The 13,212-nt window shown below is 39.1% G+C and overlaps 1 protein-coding gene across 2 annotated transcripts in view; it reads right to left on the minus strand.

The window, feature by feature from the left end:
- Positions 1-728: 728 nt before the first annotated feature.
- Positions 729-13,212, minus strand: part of IFT80 (intraflagellar transport 80) — a 100,896-nt gene continuing 88,412 nt past the window's right edge. For both annotated transcript variants that reach the window (XM_040974880.1, XM_040974881.1), the window contains exons 19-20: positions 6,725-6,848; positions 729-1,001 (exon numbers count right to left, since the gene is read on the minus strand). In XM_040974880.1, the coding sequence (XP_040830814.1) occupies positions 897-1,001; positions 6,725-6,848 (229 nt within the window). In that variant the 3' untranslated portion in view covers positions 729-896. The remainder of the gene's footprint in view (positions 1,002-6,724; positions 6,849-13,212) is intronic.

Genomic DNA, 13,212 nt, shown 5'->3' on the forward strand with positions numbered 1-13,212 from the left:
ATGTCACAGACTAGCAGACTGGATTTGGAAAACAAAAGCCATCTATTTGTTGCCTATGAGAGATACATCTTACCAGCAAAGATCAAAAGAAACTATATCATGGATTTTGATGGTTTTGTTTTTAGTTTCATTTCTTCAAAACATTTTTTTTCTCATATTGAGTTCTTCAGTGATTCATAGATCACACAGTGGTATCATTTTCTTCAAAAAGGTTCTTGATTTTCATTTCTTCAGCAACACATTAGTCATTCAGTAGCATGTATTTAACTTCATGGTGTTGTAGATTTCTTTTTCTTCCTGTTGCTGATTTTGAGCGTTTTCATTTAAGGGGATATATAGTAACTGTGTAACGGAGACTATCATATTCGGATGTGAGGATAGAATGTAGGATGCATCTCTGCTTCCAGATCAGAGATGAACTCCCAATGAAACTGTTGACTATATTTTGATGATGGTATTTGGATTCTGCCATTGTCTATGCCCGCAATGGTAGACTTATGACTAATTATGAAGAATGATACTATTGTAATAATATAGGGGAAATTCGGTGGGAGAAGGGGTCAGAGAAATCCCAGGGCCTATTGAACTGTATCAAAAAATGATAATAATAATTTAAAAGTGAAATAAAAGAAATGAAAAAAACTGGATACAAACACTATACAAGTGTATTATGTGTATGTTTTGCTAATTATTAGACTAGAAAAATATAAATGGTGAAATTACATAAATTATTGTTTAATCTTTATTAATGTTCTTTCAGTATTAAATATACAACAAGTACTTATACTTATTTACAGATTATAACTTTAGATTATGACTTTAGCAACAAAAATATGTTATCTTTGGTTAACCAGAACAAATTTTAAAAGGCAAAAATGTCGAAGTCTTCATGGCAGTTAGTGCTTCAGACCCATAGTCTTGCTGGCCTGGGATGATCGCTCTCGCTCTTTTGTAATTTCTAGCTCAATTTTGGCTTTGATTTTGTCCCAATCTATTAGGAGCTGTAACAGAAGAATGTAACATGGTTACATATTACAAGATATTGGTTTCTTTTTTTTTTTTTTTTTTTAAAGATTTATTTTTATTATTTTTTTATTGGAAAGGCGGATATACAGAGAGGAGAGACAGAGAGGAAGATCTTCCGTCCGATGATTCACTCCCCAAGTGAGCGCAACGGGCCGATACTATGCCGATCCGAAGCCAGGAGCCTCTTCTGGGTCTCCCACGTGGGCGCAGGTTCCCAAAGCTTTGGGCCGTCCTCAACTGCTTTCCCAGGCCACAGGCAGGGAGCTGGAAGGGAAGCGGGGCTGCCGGGATTAGAACCGGCGCCCATATGGGATCCCGGGCGTGCAAGGCGAGGACCTTTAACCACTTGCGCCACCGCGCCGGGCCCAAGATATTGGTTTCTAATCTAGAGTAACCAAGAGTAGATAAATAAAACCTATGACTTCCAAAACATTAGTGAAAATGTGGACATCATAAAAAGTTAGCAAGGAGAGGGGGTGGGTGTTTGGCATTGCAGCTCTGGCTTTCGGTACCACAGTCAAGCCACTACTTGGAAGGCCCCAACCCCAGCTCTGAGTGTCTGAGTGTGAGTGACAGCTCCATTTCAAATTCCTGCTTCCTGCTCATGCTCATCCTGGGAGGCAGCAGGTGATGGCTCAAGTACTCTCATCCCTGACACCCATCTGGGAGACCTGGACCCAGTTCCAGGCTTTCACTTTATCTAACCCAGCCATGGCTACTGTGGGCACTTGGCAACTGTGGAAGATTTTTTTTTTTTCTCTCTCCCTCTCTCTCTGTTTACTTTCAAATACATGAAAGTACATTTTTTTAAAAAAGAAAGAATACTAAAAACCATGAAACATGTTTCATGATATGAACAAAAAGAATTATTAATCATATTAACAAGTAGCGAGATAGGCCTTAAGACTCCAAAGACCAAAATCTTGGAGCCAGCATTGTTTTACAGCAAGTAAAGCTGCTGCCTGCAATGCCAGTGTTCCAACCCCTTTGTTCCACTTCCGATGCAGTTCCCTGCTAATGCACCTGGAAAGCCGTGCAAGATGCTCTAAGTATTTGGGTCCCTGCCACCCACAAGGGAGACACAGAGGAAGCTCCCACCTGCCAGCTCTGGCCCAGTCCAGCCTAGCCATTGTGGCCATCTGGGAGTGAACACTCTTTCTCTCTCTGTAACTCTGCCTTTCAAATGAATACATATATCTTTTTTTTTTTTTAAGATAAAAATCCAGTTGCAGTTGTTTACAAAAGGCTCAGTCGAGTAGTCCCATGGAGTCTTAGGATTCTGAACAAATGCTCAGGCACAATGTGAGAGAGAAGACAGACTGCTCCAAAACAACGGGAAAAAAAGGCGGCCCTGTCCACCAAGCCATGCTTAAAATAGACCAGGTCTTCATGTCATATGTCCACTATTCCTGAGACAAGCAATAATGCGGAAAGATACGGAAGTATTAATTTTCCCTGAGCATATTTTGCAAAAGTGCATTTTTGCAATAACCCTTTAAAGTGACCTAAACACACCATAGTGATTACAACAATACTGAAGGGGCTAGCACTGTGATTAAGCCACCAGCTATGATGCCAGAATCCCATATTGGAGTGCTGGTTTCAGTAGCTCCCTGTTAATATGCGCAGGAAAGCAGTGGAAGACAACCCAAACACTTGGGAGATGCAGGGATGGAGTTCCAGCCTCCTGGGTCAGCCTGGCCCAGCTCCAGCCATTACACCCCTTTGGGAAATGAACCAATGGACACAAGATCTGTTGGTCTCTGTCTCTCTGCTGTTTGAATAAATATTTTTTAAAAGATTTATTTCTTTTTATTAGAAAGGAAGATTTACAGAGAGGAGGAGAAACAGAAAGAAATCTTCTACCTGCTGATTCATTCTCCAAATGGCTGCAGCAGCCAGACATGAGCTAATACTAACCCAGGAGACAAGAGCCTCCTCTGGGTGCCTCATGCAGGTACAGGGACCCAAGGCTTTGGGGCATCCTCCACTGGCTTCTCCCGGGCCACAAGCAGGGAACTGGATAGGAAGTGGAGAAGCCGGGACATGAACCAGCACCAATATGGGATGCTGATGCTTGCAGAGAGAAGACCAGCCAGTTGAGCCTTTCCAGCCCCAATAAAATAAATCTTGAGAAAACAAATAATGGGGGATGGCACAGTGGTATAGCAGTCTAAGCCTGTCTGTGACACTGGCATTTCATGTAGGTGCTGGTTCAAGTCTAGTTGCTTCATTTCCAAACTAGCTCTCTGCTTAAGACCTAGGAAAGTAGCAGAGGCTGGCCCAAGGCCTTGGGTCCCTGCACTCACATGGGAGATGCGTAGAAAGCTCCTGGCTTCAGACCAGCCTAGCTCTGGCTGTTGGAGTCATTTGGGGAATGAACCAATGGATGGAAGTTCTCTTTCTCTCTCTTTACTTCTGTATAACTCTGCCTTTCCAATAAAAATAACAAATATTTTTTAAAAAGACAATGATGAATATGTACCAGAGGGAGACACATAAAAGAATAACTGAAAATTACTAAATATTTGTATTTGCTTCTCTTCTGTATGATACAGCCTGTGTACCCTGGTCCCGCTCTACGTAGTAAGCCATGAGATTTGAGGTTAGGAATGGAATTTGCCTTAAGTTCCATGAGTAATTTCATTAGGCACACTCAACAAAGTTTGAAGATCACTAATTTAGAACACGTGTGTCCCCTTTCAGAGGCAAGACTGTGGACAATTCAGATCCTGGATTAAACCAACTCTTATTTACAAAGATTTACACATAAAGCCCTGTGACTGACTCAAATATCAAAAGGTTTTCACTTCCATGCATGGGAGTTGAATGGAATATGTGAGTAGTAAATCTGATTGAAGTGTTACAGAAGAATTTCTTTTACTCTAGAAGATAAATGTCTGTCCTAGGATGCAAGTAACAGTGCATGGAGAAACACAGCAAATGTTAAGTTATGTGAAGAACTCATTTTTTTCAATCAGGTCAAAACTTGGCATTTTTAAATGACAAAACACTCACTTCCATGTCAGACAAAACACTTATGAAGACGAACACAGAACTTGATGATATCTTGGCCTTCTTCCTGATTTAAATTGATTTACATATATTTCTCAAATCAATCACAATAAAACCATATCCTGATGGTAAACTGAACAACTGCCACTCCGATGTCTGACAAGTAAAGGATGTATTTACTTGTAATAACACAAACAAGAGTATCGGTTGGTAGCCATCCTAATGAAAATAAATGTTATGCTTTCATCTTGGCATTTATTAAATTTTAAAAGTGTTCTTCAAATAATCTAGATTTTGCTTCAGAATGATTTTAATAGTATTAGGTAAGATGTTCTCTGATAACTGTCAGGTAACTTCTACATTAAAGCCTATGCTTTTCTATTGCAGGGACTTGGCCCGTCTTATTCTAATCCCCAGTCAATTCTTATTATAGGAGTAATTTTTTAAAAAGATTTTATTTATTCTTCTTGGAAAGTCAGATTTATAGAGAGAAGGAGAGATGGAGAGGAAGATCTTCCACCCGTTGGTTTACTCCCCAAGTAGCTGCAATGACCGGAGCTGAGCCAATCTGAAACCAGGATCCAGGAGCCTCTGCTGGGTCTCCCATGCAGGTGCAGGGTCCCAAGACCATGGGCCATCTTCTACTGCTTTCCCAGGCCACAAGCCAGGAGCTGGAAGGGAAGTGGAGCAGCTGGGACATGAACCAGTGCCCATATAGGATCCCAGTGCATGTAAGGTGAGGACTTTGGCCATTAAGCTACCAGACTAGGCTCACAACTAGGAACAATTTTAAAGTTATACGAAAAGGCTCCACAGCCTTTACCCCATCTCTCTATTTTCAGCTGAAAATCAGCTTCCTATTTCACAAAAAAATGTATAGATGTTCCTTGACTGAGGATGAAATTATGTCCCAATAAATCCATTATAAGTTGAAAATATTCTAAGTAAAAAACTAATTTCTCATACAACTAGCCTACCAAACAGAACAGCTTAGAAACATGATATAAAGGTGTGCAGGAAAATGGAATTACAAGAAAAGTTATTTTGGTACAAAGAATGTTGAAATCATGCATAGGAGTACACCGTTGGTCGTATGCCCTCATGATCAAGAGGTTGATCTGAAGTTGCAGTTCACTGCCAAGACCCAATACCATGAGACTATTGTCCTATCTGCTATTTTCCCAGAAAAACATCAAAATTGAAAGCACAGTTTCTACTGAGTGTGTATTACTTTCAAATAAACATCAAGATAAAAAAAAATTGTAACTTGAAACCATCCTAAGTCTGCGAAGGCCATTAAGTGTGAATTCCCTTCATTTTTCTTCTTTGCACTCACAGACTTGCTTATGTATACAATCTCTTTCCCTTCTGTCTCAACTCAACTTCTTCACATGTGTCCCTGAATCATCTTCACGGCTCATTTATGACACCCATCTTCAAATATTTCTCATTCAATCTCCTTCTCCTCACTGGTCCATTGGCCTTGCCTTTGTCTCATCTCCTTGAAAGCTAGGACTCTTCACTCTTCACAGTGCACACTACCATTTAAAGGGGTTGGGGTTGTAGTGTAGAAGATTAAGCTCCCGCCTGGAATGCCAGCATCTGTTCTGGTTGCTGAGCTCCCACTGCAGAACCCGGCTGACATACTTGGGAGGGCAGTGGGAATTGGCCCAGGTGCTCAGGTTCTTGCCACCAGGTCGGAGACCTGGGTGGAGCTTCCATGCTCCTGATTTTAGCCCGGCCCAAGCCTAGCCACGGCAGGCATTTGGGAAGTGACTCAGAGGGCGAAACATTTCTCCCTCTTTCCTCCCCAGTCCCATGTGAGTGTATCTCTCTCTCTCTTGAACTCCACTGTTTATATAATTAAATTTTTTTAAAGAGAACTTTTAATTAAAGCCACCATCAGCTATTTTCAACCTTTATCCTAAATATCATTCTATATGGTTCAATTATTTATCCAACAACTATTTCATGCTTAATATGTGTAAGGATTATCCCAGGTACAAGGATTCAGCAGAAACCAAAAGAAAACTCCTTGACTTTATGGAGAGACCATAACAAAGATAATAGTAGGAGATGTAAATAATAAACAAAATAAAAGAAAATGTGCTGTCTTCAAAGTGGTAAGGTTTTGAAGATGGGTAAGGGAGACAGTGAGAACCAGGATGAGACCGAGAGCTGCACTGCTCTCCGTCAGCTTGGCGGGACTTCTCATACCCCGTTCATAGTGACCGCAGAAGTGAGCGTCTGAAAAGCCTACAGTAAGACAGCAGATGAGGAGCAAAGCATGTGTACTCCCAGAGAGGGGCATGTGGGGATGCTAGCTGTCTGCTGATGCGCACACCTGGGGAGCAGCAGGTAAGAGCTCAGCCAGTTGGGCGCTTCTACCCATATCAAAGACCCAAAGTGAGCCCTGGGGTCCTGGCTTTGGCCTGGCCCACCCTGCTGCTGTGGCACTTTGGGGTAGCAGCCTGGCCTACCCCGCTGCTATGCCCATGACTGGGTTAAAGACCTACATGTAACCCTAAGATCAGTAAGATCTGCACTTATCAAAATAAGTCTATGCCATAACAAGATAAAAAAATCTTCTAGAGATTATGATATGAACCATTCTTCTTAGTACTATTAACAATAAACGTTCATATATTTACAAGGTATATGCAAGACAGGGTATAACACTTACACCTTCTGCATACTGCAAATATCGTTTATTTGTTTCCTGTTTACCAAATGTCGTCAAAAACTTCTGACGGTATGCGAGAACTGTGTCAACATGTGTTTTGTATTTTATGGCCAATTCCAGTGCCCTATGAGAAAAAAAAAAAACAAAAAACGATTATCAGCATTTCTTTTGTCAGACTCCATAGAAGTTTTAGAGTTGGGACTAGGACAAATCATTGTTCTTTCTGCTTACCTGTCAACATGGAATGTCAGTTTCTACCTTGTCCAGCTTGCAAATTCCAATTACTTCAAGCGCCAGATTAAACATGACCCCTTTTCCTTATCTAACTTCTCTTGCAGAAACAAATGTCCATTACTTTATCATTGCTTCCTACCATTCATACAAACTTTTGCAACAGCACCTCTTACAGTATAATGATTATTTACGAACGTGTTCCTTATTCACTGAGGGAAGATATGAATTTCGTTTCTCTTTGGTGACTAATTCAGAGTGCATATGTTATAAATATTGTGAATTTCTTTTAATCAATATAAAATTCAAGTGAATGAACTTCCCCACATTGTGACTCAATTATTTTGACCATTTTACAAATCTATAATGAATGTTTATAAAATTAAAAACTGGGATCCTTATGCTACTGTTAGAGTGAATTTTAAAAATTATGAAAATACATGGCTGTAAGCTCTCACAAAGTTTTTTTCCTAAGCTCTCACTTAGAAAAAGTTGTCACTTACATTTTATAGTCATCATGTTTGTCCCTAAATTATTTATAAAGTTATGTTTACACAGAAGATGAGAACTAACTGGATTACTGAAAAAGAGTGTACACCACCAAAGATACAAAATCTATACATTAATGAGTATTACAGAGAACTCAAAGATTAATCCTCAGTCCTAGGTTATTTTGCTGCAGGTTCTGAATAGTGAGTGCCTCAGCTGTTGCAATCCCACGGACAATGTGTATTAGTGGAGTCAGGAACAACTCTGCGAGTGTGACGCTCCTATCTTATTCATGGTCAGCTTGCCTTAAAATATGGGTAACTGTCATCATAAAAATAAAAAATACAATAGTTCTGATGTTTTCTTGCTTTCTAAAATGAAGCGAGCTCTGAATAATCCAATCATGACTTGTCAGAGCATACTGTTATATAAATTTGTTGTTTGAAACAAAACTGATTACTGACTGGGCATTTCCATTTATGAATCTTCAGTAAGAAAATAATTCATTCCTATCATGCATTGGCTTGCCTTTGTAATAAATTAGATGGTCACTTTAAAAGAAATGTAAATATATAGTGCATGCTGATTGACAAATGACAGAATTGAGGTATCAAAGCCATGAAGATAGAGCATGTTAACATAAAAATGGTAATACCAAATTAACCAAACTAATTCATAAAATATGTTGACATATACTATATTGCTACGTCCATGGTCAGTATTTACTACCTATCCAGGACTCATACAAAGTACGCATTCCTTTTTGACTTTAAATCAAAGAACAGGCAGAGAGGAAACACGAAGGTAAGAAAATGCAGAGGACACAAGTGAAAGACAGAAGGCGGCAAAGAGCAGTTCACCGTGGCTCAGGAGGAGGAATCCCGGTTCGTACACCCGAGGCTCTGACGTGGGTGCACCTGAGTGGTGACTGGTGAACAACCACTCTGGCCTCTTAGAAATTCCACTCTCACTTTGTGATTGCATCAAATCGGGATAGGACAGCTCGGCTATCCAAAACCAAGTCTTTTAAAAGTTGCGTACATAAGCATCGACATAGTGAAGTATGTAGAAATAACAGAATATGACACCAATAATGCATGGAGATACCAGATCTTAAGTTCTGTTCATCTTTACTGTCATAATTTTTTCTTCACTTTTTATTACAGCAAAATCTGTATTAATTATTTGGTAAAAACAGCCATGTTTAAAGGTAAACACTGAAATAATTGCGATGTTTTAAATATTTTCTATAAGCACACACTGGGTAAAAACTGTCTCTGCAGCACGTTTCATCAGAACTTAAAATTATATAAGGGTTTTAGGAACAGTATGCTTCTAGTTTTAAAATGGTTATTTGGCAACCAAACAAATGTGACATTATATTCTAGGGCTGGAATAAGTCCATGTATTTTAAAAAGAAGTCAGTTATGTAAAAATGATGCTGTAACTTCAAAATGTGATCTTTTGCATAAGTTGAACAAAGTCAAATCACTTTAAGTGATCTGCTGTTAAAGATTAAACTTATTTTTATTAATGCTTACATAAAGCAATCATACAGTTATCTGCGGCTGTGACCTGCTTCTCTTCACTTCAGATTTTGGGAGCAGACTGCCACAAGTCTCCAAAGCCGAAGTCAGGCAGAACACCGGCTTACCTACACCTCTTCAAACTGACTTGCATGTCACCACCAAAAAAACACGGAAAACAGAAGCAAAACCCAGAACGACAATGCTCTGCAACTAAAGAAATCATATGAGCAAAATAAAATGTTTCCTTTAAGAAACTCAAAGAAATGCAGAAATTCACGGACTTTATTTAAATTCTATCTTTGCTTAATAATAAAATTGGAATATTAAAATTTTATGGCCCTTAATGAATGAATCTGGCTGCTAACACCACAAAAATAGAGATCGCTAGTCACTACAGGAAATAGATGTCCAGACTACAGGAAATCATACAGACTCAATTTTTCCCAATGGAAAAATAGCAAGAAAACACAGAAAAGAAACAGGAGAATTTGAGGTTAAAAGAAAACTTCAGAACATGTCAACCAGTCATAGTATATGGATCTCTCTTGAATCCTGACTCAAATAAACCATAAAAACAACAAAAAAATATGGGGTTCAGTAGAATACACTGACTGTAACTACTGTTAATCTTAAAAACATGATAATAGTATCACAGCCATGTTAAAAATAAACACCTAGGGAGCAGATACTCAGATTAGCAGCAAAGGTGCCCACTTCCTATGTCCTCACATCTTAACCAGAACAGCTGGGTTCCGTTCCAGGCTCCAGCTCCTCACAGAGTAGATGACAGCAGGCAACAGCGATGGCCCAGCCGGCTGAGTTCCAGCCATCTCTGAGTGGGAAACCTGGGTGGAGCTGCAGATCTTGACTGTATTCCTGGCTGTTGATGATCATTTAGGGAGTGAGCCAAATTTTGGAGACATGTACTGAAACATTTATAGACAAAATGATATGATAACTGATCTGTTTTTTTTTTTTAAAGCAGTAGCAGAGGACTTGGGGTAGGGATAAAGAATTACCAGAAATGGGTAATTTACCAGTTGAGTGATAAGTACATGAGAAGGTATTAAACTAATTTCTATCCTTGTCTATGTACTTGATAACTGTCATAATAAATTATGTAAAGAATTCCATCTTTTCTACTTTCCTAATCTATTTTGCTGAATCCTTTAAACAATATTTACTTGTTTGTTTGTTTACTTGAAAGGCAGAGTAGCAGAAAGAGAAGGAGGGAGGCAAGGAGAGACAGAGATAAAGAGAGAGAGAGAGAGACATCTTCCATCTGCTGGATCACTCTCCAAATGGCTGCAGCATCTGAAGCTGAGCCAGGCCAAAGCCAGGAGCCAGGAATTCCATCCAGAGTCTCCCACATGAGTGACAGACTCTCAAATACTTGAGCCATCATCATCCACAGCTATCAAGGACATTAGCAGACAGTTGGATTGCCAAGCCTTACTGTCATTCCAGTATGGAATGTGGGTTTCCAAGCAGTGGCTTAATCCACAGAGCCACAACATCCATGCCTGAGTTCTCTTCTTGACCCAACCCTCTGCATGTTGACGTACAGCAGAGATGTGCCTACTGCCTTCTAGTCCTTAGTCAATCTGCCTGAAGTGAGGGTTGGCTTTCTGTAAATTCAAGCTCTCCTGAACTTGTCACTTGTATGTTCTACTTGCTGGGAAAAGACAATAACATTTGTTAAAATCCAAATTGTGCAACACCTTACACACTATCCTAAATTCCCACCCAAAAACCCCACTGTCGAGTAGTACTTTGGTATATATATATATATGCCAGATGTGGGTTATTCTGTGGTTGAGGCACACAGGTTCAAGCCCCAGCCAGCCTTTCCTGGTGCAAAATACCTAAACAAAACCATAGCTTATAGGAAGAACCACATATTCAGTCCTAGCAGAAAAGGCAAATAAATATGTATATAAACAGGCATGTAAGAAGTCATTAACAACTTAGTCAATTAATGCACAACTGACTAAGCACATTAATTAAACACACAAGTTTGTAATTCATACTACGTTTGAAGATCTTCAAAGATGGAAATTACTAAACCCTCTAAGCAGGCCATTCTTTGAATTCTAACTTCACAAAATGATTCTTACACTGAATCCAAGTATATATATCTTTTTATCTCTACCTTTTTAATCTTAGTCATTGCATTTAGAGTTGTGCAATCAAAACTGTTTCTGTAGAATTTTCTAAAAATTACTTTTTTACCACAATATAGTTTTCTAAATATAGGGGTCTTTCCTCTTCCTCTTCTTCCTCCCTCCCCATTTCCTGTATCCCTGGCTATTATTCCCCAAACGATTACAGTAGTGAAGTCCCTTAGTAGTAATGACAAGATAAACCTTCTGGTATTTAATTGTATCATGATGTGTTAGACTTGGGTAGAGTATCTAGTATCTTGTCGTACAGACATATGAACATGTTTCATAATGGGAGTCCTTTCTTTGGGAATGGAGATGTGCACTGTAAGCACTTTGCTGCCCAGTACACTAGCCTCCATTACACTGTTCATCTGTAACAGTTTATGCATGCATTTGATTACCTACATCTATTTATTTTGTAGTTTGCCTACAAACTGTCTTATATCAGAGAAAACACATGATATTTGTTCTTTTGGTACTGGCTTATTTTACTAAGCATGATGGTCTCCAGCTGGAACCATTTTGCTGCAAATGGCAGGATTCCATTTTTTTTTTTTATGGTTGAGTAGTATTCCATAAAGTTGATACACCAGAGTTCCTTCATCCTTTCATTGGCTGTTTCCATGTCTTCACTTTTGCGAATTGTGCCACTATAAATACGGGTTGCATGTCATTCTCTCATATGCTGATTTCATCTTCTTTGGGTATGTTCCCAAAAGTGGGATAACAGAGTCCTAAAGTAGGTTAATTTTCAGTAGTCTGGGCAGTCTGCGTACTGACTACCATATGGGCACACTAACCTGCACTCCTACCAGCAGTGAAGTAGGGCACCTATTTTCCCACATCCTCAGCAGTTGTTGTTTGCTGATTTCTGTATGTAGGCCATTCTCACTAAAGTTAGATGAAACCTCAATGTGGTTTTTATTTGCAATTTTCTGATGACTAGGGAGCCTAAAGATTTGCTCATACGTCTACTAACCATCTGAATTTGTTCTTTTGAAAAATGCCTGATCATGTCCTTTGCCCATTTCATCACAGGGTTGTTTATTTTGCTGCTATTGTGTTTCTGAGCTCTTTGTAGATCTTGGATATTAGTCCCTTATCTGCTCTGTAGTTTGAAAAGATTTTTTCCCATTCTGTTGGTTACCTGTTCACTTTGTTGACAACTTCCCTTGCTGTACAGAAGCTTCTTCATTTAATGTAGGCTCTTTTATTTTGGTTTTGATGCCTCTCCCTGACTTGTAGAGAGTTCTCTATGTTTTCTCTGGTAATTTAATGGCATCTGGGTGCATGTTTCTGTCCTTGACCCACTGAGAGTTGATTTTTGCATGCAGTGAAAGGTGAGGGACCTTGTTTCTAACTTTTGCAAATAAATATCCAATTATCCCAACAGCATTTGTTGAAGAGACTGAACCTTTTTCCTAGATTATTTTCAGTTCTTTTGTCTAAGATTAGGTGGCTGAACATGTGCGGTCTCTCTTCAGGAGTTTGTGTTTTGTTTCATTTTCTTCTTGTCGATTTCTGTACCAATTCCACACTGTTTTGTTTACTACTTCTCTGTAGTTCGTCTTAACATCTGATACTGCGATTCCTCCCCTTTTGGTTTTATTCTTTAAATAACTGCTATTTGCAGTTTCTTGTGTTTCCAGATTAATTCTTGCATCTTCTTTTCCATTTCTGAGAAGCATGTTGGGATTTTGACTGGGATTAAATTGAATCCGTAGGTTACCTTTGACAATATGGACATTTTGATTATGCTGACTCTACCAGTCTATGAGCATGATGCATTTCTCCATCTTTTAACTTCTTCGATTTCTTTAATGTTTTCTAATATTTGTCAGAAGTTATTCACATCTTTCAGCTTTATCCTAGGTATTATAAGTTTCGTTTCCTCTATTATGAAAAGGACTGTTCTTGCATGTTCTTTCTCACCCATGTAGTAGATTGTATGCACTAAAGGCCATACATTTGTATTCATGGATTTTGTATCTTGTTATCCTGCCAAACTCTTCTGAGTTTCAGTAGTCTCTGCTGTGTCTTCTGATTCTCTTATGTACACAATCATGTTGTCTGT

The sequence above is a fragment of the Ochotona curzoniae genome, unplaced genomic scaffold, assembly GCF_017591425.1.
Source record: "Ochotona curzoniae isolate NIBS_2020 unplaced genomic scaffold, NIBS_Ocur_1.0 contig_2599, whole genome shotgun sequence".
Classification (NCBI taxonomy): Eukaryota; Metazoa; Chordata; class Mammalia; order Lagomorpha; family Ochotonidae; genus Ochotona; species Ochotona curzoniae.